Source organism: Pipistrellus kuhlii, unplaced genomic scaffold (assembly GCF_014108245.1).
Source record: "Pipistrellus kuhlii isolate mPipKuh1 unplaced genomic scaffold, mPipKuh1.p scaffold_m20_p_3, whole genome shotgun sequence".
Classification (NCBI taxonomy): domain Eukaryota; kingdom Metazoa; phylum Chordata; class Mammalia; order Chiroptera; family Vespertilionidae; genus Pipistrellus; species Pipistrellus kuhlii.
Window position 1 is genome coordinate 19,633,804 of NW_023425529.1, and position 23,921 is coordinate 19,657,724.

At 43.3% G+C, this 23,921-nt stretch overlaps 1 protein-coding gene across 1 annotated transcript; it reads right to left on the reverse strand.

Moving 5' to 3' along the window:
• Window positions 1-1,230: 1,230 nt before the first annotated feature.
• Window positions 1,231-22,946, reverse strand: HEBP1 (heme binding protein 1). The gene is made up of 4 exons (XM_036457777.2): window positions 22,754-22,946; window positions 16,069-16,207; window positions 14,184-14,364; window positions 1,231-1,764 (listed from the first exon to the last, which is right to left on the reverse strand). Exons 1-4 carry the CDS (start codon window positions 22,829-22,831, stop codon window positions 1,593-1,595), a joined length of 570 nt encoding a protein of 189 aa, XP_036313670.1. The 5' UTR covers window positions 22,832-22,946; the 3' UTR covers window positions 1,231-1,592.
• Window positions 22,947-23,921: the final 975 nt, after the last annotated feature.

Consider the following 23,921-nt stretch of genomic DNA (forward strand, 5'->3'; position numbering starts at 1 on the left):
TGTCCTAGGATGGTGGCAGTGGAGATAAACTGGAGATCATGGAGGACTTGCTTCCTGGCACCTCATGATGGAGTTTAACACTCTCTTCCTTTTTAATGTTCTGATTTCCTCCTATACCATTGGTTATTTCTTTTCCATAATTGTCAGACTCTTTTCCTCAGTTCTCCTCTAACCATTGGGGTTCCTCCTGATTCTCCCCTCAGCTCTCTTCTTTCTCTACATAGAGGGTCCATAATTTATGCACTTTGTCTGTATATTGCTGATATCACCCATATATCTTTAGACTAGGTTTCTCTTTTGAGCAGCAGACATACTTCCAGCTGCCCACGAGACAGCGTCACTCAGATGAACCATAGGCCTACATACCCTCTGTGGACGGTTCCCCAGTCAACCTGCTTCTCGTCTGTGCTTCCTACTGAGAGAGTGGCAGCCCCATCCTGGGCTCTTTGACCCCTGCTCCCTTATCTCACGCACCTGCTGCTCACCAGGTCTGCTTGATCCTATTTCTTTCTCCAAACTGCCCACTTCTCCCAGTCCCCACACCATGACCCTAATGGAGGCCTCCATCATCTTCTTAAAATCCTGTGATTGACCTCCCTGCCTCCTGTCCCATCTACTTCCAATCCACAATGAAGGCAGAATTTTCCCTCTTACACATGAAGATACCATGTTCCTGCTCAAAGCCATCAACTTGTCATTTTTCTTAGGATAAAATTCAAACTCCTTGACATGACCTAAGGCTCCTGCGGCTGCATTTATTTTGGCTCTGAGCCTGATGCATGTCCTCCTACCCCGGGATCTTTGGGTTTACATTCAGAAGGATTCTGGAATTCTAAATATTTCTGCCACAGTAAACACCATCTGTAATACTCATAACTATATTACCTACTACTATAAGATGATAAAAACCATTTTTTTATTTTTCAATGGCAGTTTACTTTCAATATCGTTTTCTATTGGTTTCAGATGTACAGCATGGTGATTAGACAATCATATAATTTACAAAGTGTTCTCCCCAATGTTTCCAATACCCACCTGGCATTATAGATAGTTATTACAATATTGTTGACTATATTCCCTATGCTGTCTTTTTATATCCCCATGACTATTTTGTAACTACAAATTTGTACTTAATCCCTCCCTTTTTCACCCAGCCCTCCAATCCCTTCCTCTCTGGCATCCACGGATTGTAGAATCTTGAAATAATTATACTTGGGTTTGTCTTACCTATTTAAGTCAAATAACTTTATTTTTAGTTTCTTTTTAGACAAAGCTCTTTATAAGAATCACAGGTTAAAGATCACACACAAATTACATTCCCCCCTCAATCACAGAAATACAGATTCAATAATTTTAAAATATCAATTTTTTGAACTCCAGATAGCTGGGAAAATGCTGCTGGGGCCTATCTCCGCTACTTTTCCCACCACGAGGAAAAGAGGCCTAGTGTACTGAACATGCTTATTTCAGAAAATCGGCAGTAACTGGCTTTGAGGGAAAGTCGGTTGAGCTGAAGTTGCAGTTTGAAGCCCCTCCTGTCCGTCCAGTGCATGGACCCAGCACACATCCTTGAAGTGCTGGCTCGGAACGACTCATGTCTTCACCAGCCAGATCTCATTGCGACGTCCGTAGGGCTTCATAGGCGGGTCGTACCCAGTGCAGAAGTACATGTCACTCTGGTAGGTCCCTGTGCCCTCCAGGGCGGTGCGTAGCTGGGCAGCTTGGGCTACGTAGTCGGCTTCCTTGGCGTAACCCCCAAACTGCCTGAGGGTACAAGAGCAAGGGGCTGGTTAAGAAAGGACATGGTCTCTGAGAGAGGGGGGATCTTTCAGAAAAGGTCACGCACCACATTTATGACAATCACATCATTATGGTGAGATTGTGAACTTCCTGGGTGACTGGATGTGAGCTTTCTGAGCCTCAGATCCTCATGTATGAAAGTGGGATATGTTTTCTCTTTCCTCCAAGGTTTTTATGAGCATTAAGTGCAATAATGGATGTAAAAAACTCTAATGCGGAGCCTGAAACAGAGTAGTTCCATAGGAAATGTGAGCTTCCCCTTCCCTCTCTGAAATTCCCCCGAGATGGCAGGCTGACCTTCTGCCCCAAGGCACACCCTTTTCTCTAGCTTCCTCTACTGCCTGGGGCTCCTCTCCTTGGCCTCTATCTCCAGCTGGGGAAGAAGAACGGATCAGGGGGAAACAGAGTGTGGCTGCAGGTAACATTTCTCCCACAGCAGAGCAGTTTTCTAATGAGTGAGCATCTCGCAGCAGTGAGAAGCAGCAGCCAGCTTTGTTAAAAAACAGAGACCTCGGCAAGCTTTAAGCATGGTCTAGTAAAGAAATGGCTTCTAATAAATCCCTTCCCCTGCTCAAATCATGAAGGCTTTCTTTTCCTAGTAAATAAAGAGACTTTCCCTAAATCACGTTTTTCTCCTGATGGCAGAAGGTGGGAACAGGAAAGCAATAGAGCCTCTCTTTTCAAGATTATTATTCTCTCCTTACGTCATCTGCCTACGCTCCGAAATTCATCCTGTGGCCTACCCTAAATATACCACTCTAAATCTGTGTTGCCCTAAAATCTTTATGAGAGTCAAATTCATTCCCATTCCTAATGAGCTTTATGACTCAGAAGTCTGAATCCGCATCAGGCCAAGATTAGGCCAAATGCATTATTTCTGGTGGGGTTCTCTGACTCACGCTTTGCTCTTTTATAAGTGGTTAGTCATGCTCCTCAAGCATTCAACACGTTGATTACAGGGCTATTGATGTGAAAACACCCAGGATTTCATCTTTAACAGATAGGTTATTATAATGTCTAGACAATAGCTACAGAACGTGGACAGAGCTGAGGCCAATTTGGACTAGAGGAGGCTTGGCTCTTCATATAGATGGAAGAAAAATTATGAGGCAGGAAAAAAGTTGAGCTCTAGCTTCATTGAGGCTCAAATGAGAGGAAACTGGATTAGTAGACAGAGGATGGACTTCGTGAAGGAAGTATTTTTCTGGCAATAAAAGCCTGCACTGAGGCTGAGAACCATCTGTCTGAAAATAATCAGATGCTGGATGTGGGAGCAGGTGTTGAGTGTTCTCTGTAGCCCCTCTCCTGCTGTGACAGTAAATTGTTCTCTTGTGAAAATGGATGGTGTTGGCTCTTTAAGCTACTGGTTTTGGGAAACACCCAAAGGAGTGGTTCTCAGCTATCTTCATCTGTCAGTTGGAGGCAAAATGGCTAGTTGTGTGCTCAACTCCAGCATCAGCTACTTTCTAGCTCAAGGGCTTGGGCAAATGCTTTAATTTCTCTAATCTTCGGTCTGTAATCTGATCAGTAGGGATGATAGCATTAATCTCCGAAGGCTGTTGTAAAGCTTAAAGGAGAAAAGACTATGCAAACTGCTCAGCCCAGTGCCTTTCACAGAGTAAGCTCCTGTCATAGGAAAATGTAGCTATTATTGTTATTTCATAATTTGCTCAAAACAACGATTCAATCCCCTGACTCCAGAGGAGAGGGACATGATGTTCATAAACAGTAGCATATGAACACAGGAAGAGAGCCTAATAAAAAAGAACAAACTCCATTAGCAATCGCATCTTCTCAATAAGATATAATCTCAAAACCCTGTTTGAGCTTATACACCTTCTTCCCTTGCTCTTTCTTCTTCCTTTGATCATTTTCTTTACTGATCGTGTTCATAGCTTATGGTCTGAGTTCCCTGATAGAATACAGGCTCCATGAAGGCAAGAATCTTTGTCACTTTTTGTTCACTGGTGTATCCTGAGCACCTAATATACTGCCTGACACATATCAGACTTCTTGGTAGATGAACAATTCTGGGATAAACAATGGAAGTTACTGTCTTTGGGTTGATTGATTTAAAGATGGTAGGACTTAAGTCTATTTGCCTCTATGTTCACATACACATATAATAAACACGGTAAGTACATATTGAGGGGACAGTAGAGAGAATTCAAACAGGAAACATGGGTTGACTGGAGGTACATTATGAAGGATCTTGAATGCCATGCTAAGGACATTGAACCCTATCCTACATGCAAAAGTAGACTTATGAAGGGGAAAATATGATCAGATTGTACTTTGGACTAATATTTCTGGTGGCAGTGAAGGGATAGGAGAAATGGAGTCACTGGAGGCCAGGAACAGTCAACTATGAGATGACAGAGGCCTGGACAAAGGCAAATTTGAAAGGAGTCTGGATGGGTGAGGACTGGGGGGATGGAAGAGGAGAGTTGGGATGGTCCAGGGCTTCCAGTTAAGCCTCTGGATGGATTGATGCCACTAGCCAGATTAGGGGTTCTAGGCTGAATAGTCACTTTGGAAGGAGAGTTGGGAGGGTTAATAATTTGGTTTGTGACATGCTGATATGAAGTTGCCACTGTGAAATACATTCATGCCGCAATTGTTGTGTACCTAAGTATGTGGCAGGCACTGTGAAAATCTCCTTAGATTTGGGGAAGAACTGGAGCCAGAGCTATTGATTTGGGAAAGAACTGGAGCCAGAGCTATTGATTTGGGAAATACAATAGATGAGAGAACTGTGGGACTCACCAATGAGGAGGTGTTAGTTATAAAGGAGGGAGACCAGGCATAGATAGTGAGCAAACAGAAACAGTAAACTGCTTTTGGGAATCCTAGTCCCCAAGTGGTGGGAAGACTGAGGACTTGGCCAAGGACCCCAAGAAGTTGTCTGAGAGGTACAAGGAAATTGGCAGAGAGTGAAATAAAGAATGTCATCATTTGGGGTTTCCTAAGTTCATTATTGGAAAAAACATCCCAACTGTCTATATTTACCCTCCGGTGCACTGAGATGCTGGTAATGAGCATAAAAATGTCACTATTGCTTCAACCTGGGAGCCTTCTACTAGAAATAAGCAGAGCTAGGTGGGCTATGGAACAGATGCTTGTGTTCCCCTTCCTGCCAATCTAACCATGCCACAGAAGTGCAGGAACAAGCCAGAGGACCAAACCCTACCAGGCACATAACCCTGATAAATGCAGGAAGCCCAGCTCTGGCGGCCTTGTTTGTGTTCTGGGACGAGCTACCTCATTCCTCCCCACCTCGGCTTCCAAGCTGTACTCGGAGAGTAACAATACAGTGCCCACAGCTCTCCAAATTCACCCCATGTGTGAGTATGAGTTAAGGCATGCTCGTAAAGTGCCTTGAGCTTCTCAAAGGAAGTAAACATGAAGTCTATACATTATTTTTGTAAGCCTATTAACAAGTCTCCAAGTCTCCATCTTCAAAGAAGCTCTCCTGAGGGCACTGTATTTTATATCACCTAGCATCAGAGCTCAGCATTCCTAACAAAGACTTTTTTGGTTACCATGGGAACCAAGGAGCTAACACCTGTCTTGGATTCCAGAAACACAAAAGACACTGACTAAAAAGGGCTGAAGGAGTTGGTGGTGGAGTGGGGGAGGAGATGATGCAGGCTCAGGGATGCAAAAAATCCTAATGTGTTGTCTTTCTGGGAGTATCTGCTGCAGGCAGGCAATGGGGAAGAAAGAAAAATAAAATTACTCTAAGGCTGACCATCCAACTTGGTTTAAAACTTTAACAATCAACAAGTCTACAGAGATTTGTGGAGAGTCTGATGTGCATGTAGCTCTGTGCCAGACCAAAGAAATGTAAGACTAGCAGCTGACGGTCTCATGTTAACAGAAAGAGGCTTAACACCATAACACATGTCCTTCTATCAGGTTGAATCAAACTTAGTGAGCTGAGCATCACTGAGCACAAAGCACAAGCCAGATACCACAGAGCTGTAAAGATGATAAAGACGTCTTTTCGCCCTGGCAAGGTCTAACCAGTGGCTGGGATAGAAAGAAATAAAGATGATACAGGGCAGAAGGCACTAGAATTGAGTTTTGTAAAAGGCCCAAACAGAATGGTGGGCGATAGAAAATTATCTGACTTTGACTATGAAGGGAAGGCATTTTGAAGGATGAGATATTAAGCAGCTATTATTGAGTATCTCTTCTTAATGATAGCAATAAAGAATATAAAAAAAATTCCTGTCCTCTCAGAGCTTCCAATAAGCAGAGACTGGGGAGAGCATTTGAGCAGAGCTGGGTGAGTGTGAGTGGAAATGGACACAGTATGTGTGTTTGGGGGCTGCTGGGAAGTGGGGGTGAGATGCTCTGAGATCAGGTGGACAGTGGAGTGGGGCTATGTGTGGAGGGCAGTAAATGCCACATCAAAGCATTTTTACTAGGCTTCCCTGCCAGGCCAAGCATTTGGGGACCCAATCCAAAGTTCACCCCTTCCCCTACTCCTGGCGAAGGAGCATTTTATGACTAGCTTGGCCTTGGTCCCAGCCTTAATGTGTGCCTGGGTCATAGGCAGGCTGAGGCCCACAACCAGGGCTGAGCAGCAGGGGGAAGTAGTGTGATCGGTCCTGTGCTTCCAGCTGGCTGTGATCAAAGGACACCTTAGAAAGGGCAGAGGTGGAAGAACTAGAAATAATCAGGAGGCCATGGTAGGAGTGTAGACAAGAGGTGATGAAGACCTGTGGCAGTGTGGATGGAAGGAAGGACCAGCTAGGAGGTGACTAGAACTTGGCCAATAATTAGGTGACATTTGAACAGGGTGGGTAGGAGGATGGAGGGGACCTTCAGTAAAATGGAGAACACGGGATCAGGTCTGGGGAGGAAAGCTGAGTTCCATCTCCGACATGTGGATGTGGAAGATGGCTGAAGAGGTTGATGTGGTAATACCTCCTGGTGAGCAGGAATGTAAGGCTGGTGCTTGGGAGAAATCCACCCAGAAATGCCATCATTTATAAAAGACTGGTGGGACAATTGGCAAGTTGGGGGGTAATGAATGGTGGTTAATTTAAATTCTAGGTGATTAGGTTTTAGAAATAGCATCTTATCATTGACAGGGCTCTCGAAGGTGAGGTAGGCTTATGTATCAGAGGTACTCAATAAACATTTGCCAAATTGAACCAAACTTCCCACTTAGTACAAATATTACATAGCTAATTGTCATATGTCTGTCCAGATGGAACTTGAATTCCTCCAGGGCAAGGACTTCATTGCCTCATCATCTGTCCATTTTACGTATGCCAGAATGTTTTTATTTTTGAATAGGAATATGCTTTCCTATAATTTCAATCCACAGATACCAGTTCTTATCTTTGAAACAACACAGTCCTGAAATATCTTGAGACATTTGTTGCTTTTGTGATGTTTCTCCCACTTCAAGAAGCAGTCCCTTTGCTTGGGACCTAAAACAATTCTTGGTACAGAGTAAGTAAAAAATGAATATGTGATTTTTTAAAACGAATGAATGAGTTAATGTGTAAATGCCCTTGCCTTAGTCTTCACGATAAGTCCAAGAATAATAAGACATTCAAGGGAGATGAACAGAGGTCAGGATGGAGTGTTACTGATGAAAGGGCAGCAAGTGATACTATGGAAGGGAACTAAGATCTTTAGGGAAGAAGGAAAACTAGAGAAATGCAGGGAAGACAAGGATTAAGACCCTGGACCCTCACAACAATGCATCACACATTCTATTTTATAGATCAGAAAGCCCAAACTTATAGAAATTCAATTATTAGAGTTGAAGTTTGAACTCAAGTGTATCTGTAGTAACTTGACCTTTTTGTTATTAATTCTAAGAAAACGAATCTCAGAGGAAGGTGAAGTCAAGAAGTAGAGAACAGTTCCTGAGTGTTTATCTCACATCTAGCATTGTGTAGGCATTTACAGGTATCACATTCCATCCTCACAACAGCCCCACTTTACAGATGAGAAACTGAGGCACACAGAGGCTCAATAACAAGCAAAAAGTTCTAGCCATTAAGTGGTAGAGCTGGGACCAGAGGACAGGTTGCCTTGACAATGATCTCCATGCGTCCAACCCTTTCCTTTATACCCAGACATTTCATTAAAACCATGAAAGTCTCATTAAAACTATCAGACCTCTGCCGCTGTTAGTCTCTCTTGAGAACCCAGTGCTGAAATAAGTAGAGGAGACTGAGCTTTAACCTAAGTGGTCTTTACCGACAACAGAGGGAAGGCAGTGTGGTGGGATGTGGCCACTCATCTAAGTGTAAGGATAATTCTATGGGCTTTTGTGAAAATGAAAAATATTCTGATAGTGTTATTTTTTTCAAAGCCTTCTATTTAATTTAAAAGCACTTGTAATGAATACTGTGAATGGGCATCCTTCACAAGGTCATAGAACAGGAAGACTGAATTCAGGACACCAGACTTGCCTTTTAGAATGAATTTTGTCATCTAATGCACTCATTGTGTATTTGAAATAGGGCTTTTACCATCTACTACCTCATTCACTCTGCCTTCCACCCCAAGGTACTCTTAAATGCACATGTGACTGTGCAGCGACATCAAGTGGCTAGTTGAGGAATTACTGTATGCCAACTTAAGACTGTCCGTTAGGTTAAAAAAAAAATTCACTGAGCCAGGGTGCACATCATATTTGTTACTTTCATCTGTTTAGATTTCAGAGAATTGAAAGGAAACTTCCACAGACCTGGCTTTAATAGTACCTTTTAATAGATACCTTTTCCCGCCGTAAGGAACCAGGGTTCCTTAGCTAAATCGCCAATTCCAGCTGTAGAACAAGTAGTGTCAAAGTGTGCTAGAAACATACCAGAGGGCCACACTACCTCACCTCTGGAGGCTGCTAAGGAATGAAATCATCATTCTGAAAACTGATTAACAAAGAGAAGGTATCTTGCCTTTTTTTCTCCAACTCTATCTCACGGGAACTAAATAGGAGATAAGGCGAAATTTTTCTTTATCAAAGGATTCCAGCTAATACACAAAGAGGGAAAAATAGAGGACATTATCATTTTACAAGCTCTGGTGAGACAAGGCATCTAGGTAAGAGTGAGCTCAATCACTAACATCACAAAAACAGAGGCAATCAGATGTTATGAGCCAGTGTGAGGAATACAACACCACCAGTGAAATATCCTGGCAAAAATCTGAATTTAGTCATGCCTCTAGTTCCAATTACTAATTTACAGGCAACGCAGGGGACAGAGGAACACATTAAAAAAGGCAACAAGCAGAATTCAGACCATGAAAAACAATAGGACGAACGAGCCATAAGCAGCAGGAAAAAATGAAAAGGTGTGGTGGTGAGAAAAGGTACAGATGAATAAAAATGTAAAAGGTGTACCAACCAATTGGAATGGATGGATCTTATTCGGATCCAGATTTAAACAAACTAAAAACAAATGAGGTATGGGAGCAATCTGAATACTGGATGATTTATAATGAACGATGGCTAACATTTTAGGAGTAATATGTTAGCCTGATTGCTTAAGGTTCTTCAGCAGTCACACTGAAATATTTACAAATGAAATAATGCAGTATCTGGAATTCACCTACAACTGACCCAGAGCAGAGACTGGGTGGAAGTTGTGAAGGTACACATGACTCAGAACTGGCCTTGAGTTAATTATTATTGAAGGTGAGTGATGGGTGCATAGGGTTTCATAATCTTATTCCTGTTGTCTTGTTATTAGTTGGAAAGTTTCCATACTAAAAAGTTAAAGACAAATGAAAAAAAATCGTACTAACTCTATCCTGGGTCTGGTCACACATATGATTCACAAGGGTGAGGAACATCCGGTCCCTGGGACATATAAGGCCCACAAAATAATTTGGTCTGGCCCTGCCAAGGCATTAGGAGTGAGTTAACTAAATGTTTGACCAAATATAGCAGGCTAGTTTCTAAGTTGATAATTTTGCATGGCCCCCAAATGATGTTATAAATATCCAAATGGCCCTTGGCAGGAAAAAGGTTCCCCACCCCTGAATTAGAAACTAGGCCCACCTGCTTAGAGTCTAATGTGAACAAATTTAATCATCAACCTCATTTCTTATGGAATAAGAAGAGAAAGAATTATTACTGAGACCTATTACAGGTCATAAATATTATTGTAACTTATAAATAGCATCTTACTAAATACTGAAAGACACTCTTTAACAATAATCCTACGAGGTAGATGATAGTATCAGTACTTAGCGGATGGGGAAAGTAAGTCTTATAAACTTCCCAAGCATCATCCCAGAATTCAAACTATACTAAAACATAACTGTTCATTATATTGCACCAGGCTGGCTCTTAAGACAGAGGAAAGAGAATGGAGAAGAGGAGCAGAAACTAGGGTGAGACAACTGAGATACCTAGTGTGTAAGATTTAAGGAGGTACCCCCTCTCAGTGCCAATCCTGTGATTGGACTGAGAGTAAGTGCCTCCTTAAATCTTGCATCACAGGCGCCTCACTTCCCCACCCTAGTCCCTGCACTGGGAAGATATTCTTTAATTAGAGTTACTTTCTCTGCAGCCTCTAGAGTGAAGGCTGGAGAGTCTGAATGAAGATTGGAGTAGAAGAGTTGGGGAGCGGGGTCGGGGAGGGGGGCAGGCGGCGGCGGCTCCATTTATTGCTGGGAGTACACTCATTGTCCTCTGGGGGGCCCTGGGTCTCCTGGACTGACTGCCCAGTTCAGCCACACTCACAGTATCAGCATGCAGAGAAAACTGCATCCTCAGGTGTAGAGTTGGTGCAAGTCTGCCAAATAACTAAGTTTGGAGGCCCCCCTGCGAGTGGACTAAAACTGTCCAGTGCAAGACTAATGGTATATTTATTTTTCACGAGGTTGTTCTATGGTAACTAGTGGCGAAACTCCTGGTGTCTGCCTATACATGGCTGGGTACCCATCACACTGTAAGATTTTAACAAATAGTCACTGATTATCTAGAAAAGACTTGGTTTCTAAGTGGAGGCTGGGGTCCAAAGAATAAGAGCATGCAACCATTTGCACCTGTTATTCACTACAGACATGGGAACATGGCCACAGACGAGGCCCTGGAAACAGGATGAGGATGAAAATTGGATGCATGTGTGCTCTGCTCAAATGAACCACCAAGAGCTCTGGCATATACTCCCTGCCCTTGCAGCATTTAGGGAAGTGTGAGGCAAAAATGAGGTATCCCAGCTTTATGACTCCTATGTATTTATGACCCCAAAATACAGCTTGACTTATGTTTTTTTCTGAGTCTCCCAGAACCTTGTTGTGGCTAATGTTCAGTTTAAACTGAAGAGATATTCTTTATAGTCAAGTCAATAGTCAACTGACAAAGGTATTTATTCAGATACAATGCAAACATTTGTGTGCTGTAGGCTGAGGGAACTGAGAAATTATTTGGGCTTAGTATTTCTTACTTAATCAACACTCTAAGTTTATAAAGTAAGACTAAGAAAGAATCCCATTTACAATTGCACCAAAAAGAATAAAATCTAGAAATAAATTTAACTAAGGTGGTGAAAGATTTGTACACTGAAAACTATACGACATTAGTTAAAGAATTTGAAGAAGAAACAAATAAATGGAAAAATAACCCATGCTCATAGATGGTAAGAATATTGTTAAAATGTCCATACTACCCAAGCAATCTACAGATTAATGCAATTTCTTTCAAAACCCCAATTTTCACAGAAATGGAAAAACAATCTTAAAATGGGTATGGAATCAAAAAAGACCCTAAATAGCCAAAGAAATCTTGAAAAAAGAAGAATAAAACTGGAGATATCACATATTTCCTGACTTCAAATGATATTACAAACCTATTGTAATCAAAACAATATGGTACTGGCATAAAAATAGATACATAGATCAATGAAATAAAATAGAGAACCCAGAAATAAATCCATGCATATATGGTCAACTAATTTACAACAAAGGCCGAAACCGGTTTGGCTCAGTGGTAGAGCGTTGATCTGCGGACTGAAAGGTCCCAGGTTCGATTCCGGTCAAGGGCATATACGTTGGTTGCGGGCACATCCCCGGTAGGGGGTGTGCAAGAGGCAGCTAGTAGATGTTTCTCTCTCGTCGATGTTTCTCTCTCATCGACGTTTCTAGCTTTCTATCTCTCTCCCTTCCTCTCTATAAAAAAATCAATAAAATATATATAAAAATTTTTAAAAAAAATTACAACAAAGGAGTAAAAAAATCATGCAATGAGGATGGGATAGTTTCTTCAATAAATGATGCTGGGAAAGCCACATATAAAAGATTGAAACTGGACCCCTATCTTACACCAGATAAAAAATCAACTTAAAGATATTAAAGACTCAAACATAAGACCTGAAATGTAAAGTTCCTAGGAGAAAACACAGGTGGTAAGCTTCTTGACATCAGTGTGGCAATGGTTATATTTGACAGCAAAAACAAAGGAAACAAAAGCAAAAATAAAAAAGTGGGACTACCTTAGACTAAACAGCTTTTGCACAGCAAAAACAAACAAACAAACAAAAAAACACACAAAAAACACCCCCACAAAACCATCAACAAAATGAAAAGGCAACCTACCAACTGGGAGGAAATATTTGCAAACCTGATAAGGGGTTAATTTGGTAAGAGCCAAATCTGAGGAGTGGTTAAATCTGATCAGGGGCAAGTCTGAAAAGGAGTAATATTTGCAATTTTGATAAGGGGTTAATATCCAAATATAGGGTGTCCCCAAAAATGTATATACACACTTTGAATAATGATAAAGGCAGTGTGTATTAAAATATATTTCATTTTCAAAACTGAGCTATCAGCTGTTAAATGTGTACTAGTATACAATTTTGGAACACATGTATATAAAATACTCAATAACAACAAAACAAAAAAAATCCCAAACTGATTAAAAAAAGGGCAGAGGATCTGAATAGACATTTTGCCAAAAATAAAAGGCAAAAGCCCAAAAGGTATGTAAAAAGATGCTCAATATCACTAATCATCAGGGAAATACAAATCAAAGCCACAATGGGATGTGACCTCACACCTATTAGGATGGCTATTATCCAAAAGAGAAGAAATAACAAGCATCGAGGATGTGAAGAAAAGGGAACTCCTGTGCAATTTATATATGGTGCAGCCACTGTGGAAAATGGGATGGAGTCCTCAAAAAATTAAAAATAGAACTTTAGCATGACCCAACAATTCCATGTCTGAGTATATATCCCAAGGATATAAAATTACTACCTTGAAGAGATATCTGAATCCCCATGTACAATGCAGCATCTATATATATAAAAGGCTAATATGCAAAGTGTCCCCTCGAGAGTTTGACTGGGAGACCAGGAGTTTGATCACTCAATATGACGTGTGCTGACCACTAGGTGGTGGCACAGAGTGAAGAAAGGCCCCACCAACAGCCAGGAAAGGGAGCCACTGGCTAGCAGCCAGAAGGCCCTGATCGGCCTTGATCGCCAGCCAAGCCTAGCGACCCTACCCATGCACTAATTTTGTGCACCGGGCATCTAGTTATTTATAATAGCCAAGATCTGGAAATAACCTAAGTATCCATCTTTCGATAAATGGAGAAAGAAGATGTGGTATATCTATAAAATGGAATATCATTCAGCCACAAAAAAAGAAGAAAATTTTGCCATTTGTGACAACATGGATGGATCTCGAGAGTATTGGGCTACATGAAATAGGTCAGACAGAGAAAGACAAATACTGCATGATCTCACTTATATGTGGAATTAAAAAAAAGAAAAAGAACTCATAGATACACAGAGCATATTGGTAGTTGACAGATAAGGGTGGGAGGTTCAGAGAAATGGGCAAAGGTGGTGAAAGGGTACAAACTCCCAGCTGTAATTAGTTCTGGGAATGTAATGTACAGTAAGTTGACAATACTGTATTGTATATTTGAAAGTTATTAAGAGAGTAGACCTTAAAAGTTCTCATTTCAAGAAAAAAAAATTTGTAACTATGTCAGGTGATACATGATAACTAAACTTATTGTGGTAATCATTTATCAAAGCATTGTGTGTACATCTTAAAGTAATACAATGTTATATGCCAATTCTATCTCAGTAGAGCTGGAAAAAATATAGATGTAATGCAAATGCTCATTGCGGATGATTCAAACACCCCCTTTGATGCTTAAAACAGTGTTTCCCAAAGTGTGGTATGTGCACCCCCAGGGGTACGGGAAGAGTTTGGTGTAGGGGTACGCGTTGCACCGGAGTTTGGTAGGAATATGCACTGCACCGTACTTAGCTGCGCCTAATTCTGTGTTCTCATGAGTACAAGGGGTACCCAGGGTTACGGAAATTATTGAAGGGGTACACATATGTCAAAAGTTTGGGAAACACTGGCCTAAAGAATGGTCTCCTTACATGGAATAGACAGTGATGCTTTCCCTGTCCTCGATCTTAATGCTGTCGTCAGTGGGAACGGGCGGGTTGCTCTGAAACTGGTTTGGAATCCGGAACCAGACTTTGATTTTCTTCTGTAGGGAGCCATCGTCACTGGGGAACACGGCAAAGGAAATGGGGACTGTCATCCCCATCCCAATTCCTGCAAACAGAAAAGCCCACGGAGTGAGGTGGGATTGAGAGACAGGACTTGCTCAGGCCTGTGAAAATCTGCTAGCCTCCTTCTCCTTCCATGACAAATATTTTCTGGTCACAAAATTAATAATAAACACTTGAGGAATCAAAAAAATATGGTGGGCATACTTCATACACACAAAAGACCTCCAATTTGCATATATTGGAAGTAGGGGTGTAGTAATTCAACTCTCTTAGAAAAAATTATTTAGTAATATATATCAAAACCATAAATATTATCAGTACTTAATTACTTCCTATCTAGATGTCAGTTTTAAGGAAATATCTAAAATACGGAAAAGGCTATTAGTAATAGGATATTCATTGCAGCAGAATTTATAATTGTGAGAAACTGGGAGCCATATAAATAGGCTCAAAACGGGAATATGTCCTAGTAAACTATAGGTACATGCTGCAATACAATGTAGTTAGTAATAATTATGCTGAAGAAGACTATTTCACAACAGTGGAAAATAGTGGTGAAATAAGTAACAGAAGCAGGATATACACAAACCCTAAGATTATATTTTAAAAAACCTGTTAAAGAGCCCTAAAGAAATACATTCAAAAGACAACAATGATTGTCCTAGAAAAGATGGATGAGGGGTGCTGTTTTGTGATTTTCTTTAATGAGTTTTATAATTTTTACACATATTTTCTTATAAAATATGTTATGCTAATGTTAAGAAGAAAAAGATTTCTTCTTGACCTCCTATGGGTCAGTTTATTGTTCAAAGCTTGATTACTGTGGTCCTAGTAAATGTAGCTAAGGTTAATACCATTTCTAGACTTCTAAATGATTAGCTTGAGAACAACCCTAAAAATTAACCATGCCATCTCTTTTTTCACCTTGCTTTCTGACCCATTTTAAGTTTTCAACGATTCCAAAGTATAGTCGAAATTAGAGAGTTTAAGGATTAAATTCATATTTCAATGTGGTTTACATGTTAACAGGTCCGTGGAAACTTCAGGCCTATCATTTTAAAGTAGAAAGGTAGCCCATACCAACTGCCCAGTCTTTAGGAGTGGGGCAGCTTTAGAATCCTCAGACCCTTCCATTGTCAGGGATCTGCCATAATCATCACTCACTGACTCTCAGGACCCCTCAGACTCTGAGTTACCAGAAGCTGACTATAGATTTCCATTCTGGGACTTAAGATCTCAAGTCAGAGACTGGCTCTCTCTTTGTGGCTTGACTTACTGTGGGCACACTTCACCGAGTTCAACAATCCAAAGACATGACAAGCACTGTATGGTTAAAACACAACCACAAACCCCTGTGGCTGGCTCAGTTGGTTGAACGTCATCCAGTGCATGGAAAGGTGTCTGGTTCGATTTTGGTCAGGGTATACATGCCCAGATTATGGGCTCAATCCCTGGTAGGAGTGGATGTGAGAGGCAACTGGTCAATGTTTCTCTCCTTCTCCTTCTCCCTTTCTCTCTCTCAAAATCAACAGAAACATTAAAGAAACCAAACCAACCAACCAACCTAAAGCAGGTATATACAGAGTAAGCGGTTGGCTGGGCAGAGGTCAGTGCAGCAAATTCACACGTCACTGAAACAGGTAGTGACAGATGCACTGTGGCCCCTCCCTGTGTTTTCCACTAATGAAGTGAAGACCCTGCAAGGCTTGCCTCTGAGACCAGAGCCACATCCTTCAGGGACACTCACCCTTGTCATTGGTGCCTCCCACATACTTCATGACTTTGGGCATTGCTTCCCGTAGAGCCTCATCCACAGGCTTATCTGTCACTTCCACTGTGGCAAACTTCCCGCCTTCACAGGTCCTTTCCTCATAGGACACTTCTTCCTAGAGACAGAGAATACACAGTGCTTAGGGGAAAGGTGGGAGCAACTGTGATGACGTTAGAAACAGAAACAATCCAGTTACAGGAGGCACAAGCTGCTAAGGAACTTTCCATAACAAGCCTGGGTATATCCACAGGGTGGAGGAAGCAGCCTGAATATAAAGGGCCCTGAGAAATAGATTCTGGGATTTCTTACGATGTAGAGAGAACAGAAAAAACTTCATGCAATCAGTATTCTTAGAGAGATAAAAGAATACACTGCTTCCAATACCACCCTGATCATCTCCAGAACGCAGTAAAAAAAAAAAAAAAAGAATATTCAGAGGCCAAAGAGCCCTTGGAAATGAAAAATACAACAGAAATTTAAAAATTCTGTAGAAAGGTTGGATGATTAAGTTGAAAGAAAGAAATCTTACAATGGAGAAACAAGTTCTCACTGGAGAAAGCTAGCAGGATCTTTTCCTCTTTTATTCATTCAGCCAACAACTATGGAACATGCACTGTGCCCAGGTGCTACAAAAAAGAAATAAAAGATATGCTTTCTGACCTCATGAAAGGCATGGTCTAATAGAAGTAGCCAGGAAACAGTTTATAACATGATGACATGTTTAAGGGGAGAAGAGTGTAAGGGCAGTGTGGGAACTGAAGAGAGTTGCGTAGGTTAATTTAGGAGTTATGGGTGTGTGTGTGTATGTGTCTGGGTGGGTTATGCTGGCTTTGAGGTGCTTACAGATCATCCCACTGAACATTCAGTCACTGCTGCATTGATTCATTGAGTAAACATTTATTGAAAACCTCTGCAGGTGCTACATATTTACAGTTCAATATGACAGAGGCAGTCTTGTTGGGTGGTGAGAAGAATTACACAATTGTTACACAATGTCGTAAATGCTCTGATAGTTTAGGGAGGGCAAATCCAGAGAGTTCACACCGCAGGGTGAAAGAAAAGAGTTAAAGAACAGTGTATTGATGGTGACGAATACAGGTGGTTCTTTGTGGCTGGAGCATGACCGTCCAGCAAGAGAGGAGGCCAGCGGTCTGGCTGGGGCCGGAACCTGAAGAACTTGGAGGCTGTCATGGGGAGTTGGGTTTGTGACTGTCAGTCCAGTGATGGTGATCTGACAGCAAGTCAGCTTCATCTACCCCAAATTAGCTCAACTGATTTTTGTGTGATCTAAATATAGAATTTTGCAAGTGTGACTGAATCTTGAGTTCTGGGGAATGGTATAGGTCAGTGGTCGGCAAGCTGCGGCTCGTGAGCCACATGTGGCTTTGAGAGCTGCGGTTTGCCCCTATGTTGACTAATGAATTTGCTGACCACTGGGATAGGGGCTTAATCACAAGCAACAGCAACAGCCTGTAATTATTGGAATTGAGAGTCTAGATCAGTGGTCAGCAAACTCATTAATCAACAGAGCAGCAAACCACAGCTCTCAAGCCATATGTGGCTCATGAGCCGCAGTTTGCTGACCACTGGTATAGGTGATCTATGCTCTTAGCCTGTTCCCCAGAAAGGCTGCCAAGCAAGCAATCCAGTTTGGTGCAGAGAGCCAAAGGTCCCATGAAAAGTCTACCATGAAGGCTTAACTCAACCTCTTCTTCCTAAGTGATCCTTCCTTTCTTTGTACTCCAAAGGCAGATAACTCTAGAATTGGAAGGGCCCTTCCATATCTATCTGTTCACCTACCTCCTGCTATAAATAAGCAAACTGTCCTGTGCAGCTGGACACATAGGTCTGGAGCTCAGCAGGTGACTGGCACAGAGATAGGAATTTGGGAGTAATCAGCATAAAAGGTAACTAGAGCTGCGATGAGGATGAGATTGCCCAGAGAACATTTATGGAAGATTGTATATAAATCCAATCATGTTAATTAATCCCCTGTCTACAAGCCTTCATTTACCAACTTCTTATGGCCCAGGGACCACCTAGCTTCTACCTGCCTTGCCAGCTACACCCAGAGCACCTCTTCACTGGCCTTGTGCTATCTCTTTAAATGCCATGGTCATTCCTGCCTCAGGGCCTCTGTATCTGTTGCTTCCTCTGCCTGGAGTATTCGTTCCTGCCTCTGTCCCTACTCATCTAAAAGTCACCTCCTCAGAGAGGATCCTTATTAAAAACAGCTTCCCAATGATACTTTTATAGGTCATTGTACTTTCATAACACAACACTTATTGTAATTATAACTCAATGATAATGTTTTTAACCTCTGCCTGCAACCATAAGCCAGCCTCATGGAGTCAGGGGATTGTCTGTCTTGTTTATCACTGTATCTCTTAACACCTAAGCTCTACGTCTTGCACACAGCAGGCATGCTATTTGTAGGAAAGAAGGCTGTGGAGTGAAATCTAGTTTTTACTCTAATGATAAGGGATATAATAGCCATAGCTAGGTGAAGAGATGATTAGAATCTTATCTAGTTATATTTATCCCAAAGAGAAGCCAGTTACAATGTCTTAAGGTGGTTCTATGGCAGCTACTGCCTGTTTTCACAGCTTCTGTGTCCATAACCTCTCATTGAACTCACTGGATCTCTGAGAAAATTGATATTATAAAACTACTAGAGGCCTGGTGCATGAAATTCATGCTTGGGCGATGGGAGTGGGGTTGGGGGTAGGGGATCCCCCAGCCTGAACCCTCTCCAATCCTAGGATCTGGCCTAAACCGGCAGTTGGACATACCTCTCACAATCTGCTGGCTTCTAATCACTCACCAGACTGCCTATCTGGTCGCTCCTAACTGCCCCCCACTGCCAGTCAGGTCACCCCCAACGGCCCCCTCCCTGCTGGCATGGTTGTTCCTAACTCCTCCCCTCCCCTGCCACCAGCCTGGTCACCTCTTACTGCCTCTCCTGCTGGCCTGGTTGCCCCTCACTGCTCCCCCCCCTTGCCAGCCTAATCACCCCTAACTAGCCCCCCTGTGGCCTGGTTGCCCTCTACTGCCCCCCTCTGCTGGCCTGGTTGCCTCTAACTGCTCCCCCCCCCCACCAGCCTGGTGGCCCCCAACGCCCCCTCTGCCAGCCTGGTCACCCCACACAGCCTGCTATTTAGTCATTCAGTTGCCCCTCATTAACCCCTCCCCCCACCCCTCCCCCCGCCCCTCTCCCCACGCCAGCCTGTTCACCTCATGCAGCCTGCTGTTCAGTCATTCAGTTGTCCCTCACTAACCCCCCTGCTGGCCTGGTCGCCACACACACCCTGCTGTTCATTCGTTTGGTCATCCCTCACTAAACCCCCTGCTGGCTTGGTAATAGGCAGCCATCTTGTGAGGGTGTGAGGGTCAATTTGCATATTGCCTCTTTATTATATAGGATTTTAGTTCTTCAGGGAGATGAATTTAAATAGAGTTCTCTATATTTTTGCAGAAAATAAAGCAGCTAAGTTAATTCAGTTAACACATTTGATTTCTCAAGTCTAATATTTTTAAGTGCATTTCCTTGTTACATGGAACATGAGAACAGTCTTTCTCCACCCCATATTCAGCTTGCTCATGCTCTCAGTTGATTACTAGATGAGGATTTTGGCCCATGACCACAAACACCAATTTTCAACATTCATTGGGAACCCTGGTCAAGTTCAAGTCCCAGACAGAGACCTTACAAGAATGCTTCTTGGTATGGGATTTGCAAGGTCTTCTGCAGGGTCAGTTTTTTTTCCCCTTGTCACATGCTGATTTTGGAAGCTAATGTTCTCATTATAAGAAAATATTAATCATCATCATCATCAACCTAACTGAGTACTGTCTGTGTGTCAGGCATTATTTTAAACATTTTACCTGGATTCATTCATTCAATCCCTCCAGCAATCCTGAGAGGAAGTTAGTTTTTGTGTTTTGTTTTTTTACCTTTATTTTGAGATGAAACAGGAGCACAGAGGTTAAGTAAGTAACGTGCCCAAGTTATAGTGAGTAAGTGGTGAAGCCAGGATTCAAACCCAGGCAGTCGGATCCCAACCAGTGTACACAGGCTGGACACAAATCCCATAGAGATGTCAGTTATTCTTATCAGTCTGCTCTGAGCATCCACAAGGCCCATCCAACCCAACACAGAGACCATACGTCCTCCTCCCTCCCTGTGCAATGCAGAAGGCACATGATAAGGTCTGCTGCAGCCTGGGCCTCCTGTATGGGTGCATGGAATCAGTTTTGAACATCTGGTGAGCCTAAACCAAAGTTACATGGGACACATCAGGAGGGTGGACAATAGTTTCTCACTCAGACTCTTTTGAGGGTAAGAGCTAATTTCAGGGAGAGGCTCTTTTCAAAATTATAATACCATGGATTTTCATTTATACACACACACACACACACACACACACACATATATATATATATTAGTATATATATTAGTATATATATTGATATGTAGGTAAGTTTACAAGTATCTGAATATTTAATTGTTACACAGATATTATCATTCCAATAATTGTGGAATTTTAGGATTCAGAGTGGTTGAGAGGTTAAGTAACTTTCCTATAAAAGAACCTATAAAACAAAGAGGAAGCTAACAGTTACCACCCCTCACCAAATGCTAGGTAGTGTGTTGAAAAACTTATAATTGGTTATCTCATTTAAATTTCAAAGCAATCTTATAAGCTATGACATTATTTTCTCTCATGATTAGCTTTAGAGAGGTTAAGAAAGTTGCCTGTGACCACACAGCTAGTAAGAGTGGAAATGAGGTGAGTTCTGACATAATGATATTACCACCTGTGTAGGGTATATTAGTTTACAAAATATTTTCATATTTTTAAATTTTTAATATTTATAGTAGCTCTGGAATCAGATGGGAAGGGCATCTGTATACCTATTCTACAACTACAGAATCTGAGGTTCATTCAGGTTAAATGATTTGCTTCGGCCTCGTGACAATATCCCATTTTGCCCCATATGCCCATCAGATGCTGAGGGAAGATGCTTGTCAGGCAGCTGCATTTATCCCTAGAGGCATCAAATCAGGGGCAGGTGATGCTGTCTCAATAAATGTCAAACAGGAAGCAGAAACTACTGGAGTATTTTTAACAGAGGCATCTTAATTCAAGGACTTGATTTCACAGGGAATAAAGGACTGAGATACCCAACAGTGGACAGTGAGGCAATCCAGAGGTCAGTAAGCGCCTTCGTAGAGGTAGAAGGAGGATTATCTGTTACCTGAGTTCAGGTACCTGGATCACTTGGTGGAAGCTAGAACCATGGTGACTTGTCTAGCAAGAGCCACAGAGAAGCACCTTGTGCCAGAAATGTGACAGGGTGGATAAGGAGAGGGAGAAACACCCTGGCTTCTCCCTTCCTTGGATCCTCTCATCTCCCACTTGTGCCTCTGACTGGAACAACCTCTATGAGAGCCTGGGAAATAGCCCACAGGGGTCAGCCCCCAATTCATGAGCAGACACAGAGAGCAGAACAGGAAATGGGTGAGGAAGGGATCTGAGGGCAAACAGGCAGCAGGCCAGCCCAGACCATCAGCCTTTCTGCTAACCCAAACAGACCAAGTGAGCCAGACTCCACTACAGAAAGGAAAAAAGCTCTCTGAGAGCTGATGGTAACATGTGGATTCCTCAAGTGTTAGAGCCAACAGGGACCCTAGAGATCACCAGGCAGAGTTTTCAGGCATTTGAATGTCCCCCTTATTCAGGGCTAAACTGCTCATCCTATAGCTGAGGAGACAAATACAGACAGGTGAGGTGACAGCCTCTGGCTATGGCTGCTTGGAGAATCCAGAATCCAGTTGAGGGCTTTTGTGTGATGATCACTGTACTAGGTACCAGAACTTGGCCCCCAGACAACACAGTCCTTTAACAAACAAGGCACTGAGTTGGAAGCTGAGTATACAGCCACTAAGGGCACAAAGCACCCGTTGGAAAGGAAATGATCATCTAGTGGCAGACTCCTTGTTTTGAGGGGGCAGTCCTTTTTTTTTTTTTTTTTTGCTGCCTGGGTTAGCCGTGATGTCAGTCTCAGGGAACACAGCAGTTATGCCCTACTCACTCATCCTGAATTGTAGGCACCCAATTCTGGGAGTTTTACTGGGCCTTTGTACATGCTTTCTCCTTTCTGTGCACTCCTGCACATTCCTGAGGCCCAGCCCACCACACTTCCTCCTTGAAGGCTCGTCCCCACCCCCAGGGGGAATGACTGCTTCTCCCCTGTGCTCCGGCCTTGCACACGTACCACTATCTTGTTTTTAAAGCATGTGTCTTAAGGACAGCAGTTTTTCAGTCCTTTCTGCCACCGAGAGTTTCTCAGCAAACCAAAGTTCAAATAGATGCATTCAACAGGCGCTGTCCACCTCGCGCAGCTGGGATTCTCCCCGCCGACCAACCTCTCCGGCGTGTGTGCCCTTCCCCGCAGCAGAGCCCGGAGCCCCGCCGCACCGGACCTCTCCCTCCCCTCCTTCCCAGCCCAAGCGCTGGGCCATGGAGGGCCATGCCCAGGGCAGAAGCCACAACGCGCAATCTGGGGCGCATTTCCGTCCCACCGGCCCCCTCAGAACCCGCTCCAGCCCCTCCAGGGTGCGCGGGGCGCAGCCCCCCTGCACCCCCTGCGGGCCTACCTTGGCCCCTTTGCTCAGGACCTGCCATGGCCACGTCTCTACGCTCCCGAACAACGAGTTCCTGATCATGCCCAGCATGGTGTCACCGCGGCAATCGGGACACACGAGCGGACGTGGGGTGGCGGTGGCAACCGGGTGACCAGGGGGCGACCAGCGCAAACTGGCGGCGTGTAAGGAAGGGGGCGGGAGGGCGGGGCGCCTCGGGCTCCGCCCGCGGAACAGCGCCTGGTGGGGACGACCCGGGGCACTGGGCGGGGAAGAGGCGGGAAGAGCCACGCTCCGCCTCTGCCTGGAATGCCTCCAGGTCCTGGGGAAGTCCCGCAGGCAGCCTTCTCGGCTGAGTCTGACTGGTTTGTGGGATGTCTGTCTGCAAACTGATTGTCTCTCTCCCATCCCCGCCCCCATCCTCTAAAAAAGGATTTAGGCTGGGGTGGTGTAGAACTTCCTACCTCTCCCGCCCCCCATCCTCTGTTCACCACTATGGCCTCTCTCATGTACCTGGGAGCCAAACTTGGAGGGCACCCCTCTCTTCCCCGCCTTTCACCCCACCCCTCCATTCCTTGCATGCTTTTCTGAGCCTACGCCCTAAAACTCGGTCAGGTCCAGGGCCGGTACTGCGCCTTCCAGGTTCACAGTCTTGTTAGTCACCGCAGCCCCCCTCACCCCCACAAACATATGACTGCCACATCTCCACCGACAGATATCCTTAAGTTTGTCACTCTCCCCCACACCCCCTTCTGGATGATTGAAAAAGCATCTTAACTAGCTCTGTACTTAGCAGTATTTCCCCTCTAATCTGTTTTAATCACAGATTCTACATTAATTTTCCAAAGCATGGCTTTGTTCATTCACTCCTTCTATTCTAAATCTTCTAACCAATGCCATTACCATTCACTGAGTGCCTACTGTCCCTGCCAAGGGTTTCACAAGTATAATTTCTACTCACACAACTAAACAAATATTTTACTTCTAGGGAGGAACTCGAAGCTCAAAATAATTAAGTGACTTTCCCAAGGTCAAAAACCAGTGTGCAGCTTGGGCAGGATTTGGATCTCACTCTGGTGTCAATGTCCATCACACTTTTATTGCACACTTTCGCCCACCTGCTACCTGTCCACATATATCCTCTGTATATTCCTGACTCTGCCACACTGATGCCTCCTAGGAC

What these genes read in the sequence shown, in the direction of transcription:
- HEBP1 (XM_036457777.2), bottom strand. Translation starts at nt 22,831, where the DNA reads ATGCTGGGCATGATCAGGAACTCGTTGTTCGGGAGCGTAGAGACGTGG. An exon ending in TCCTGAGCAAAGGGGCCAAG is followed by an intron (nt 16,208 to 22,753) that starts GTAGGCCCGCAG and finishes CTCTGTCTCTAG; the next exon opens with GAAGAAGTGTCCTATGAGGA. An exon ending in GGGAGGCACCAATGACAAGG is followed by an intron (nt 14,365 to 16,068) that starts GTGAGTGTCCCT and finishes TTCTGTTTGCAG; the next exon opens with GAATTGGGATGGGGATGACA.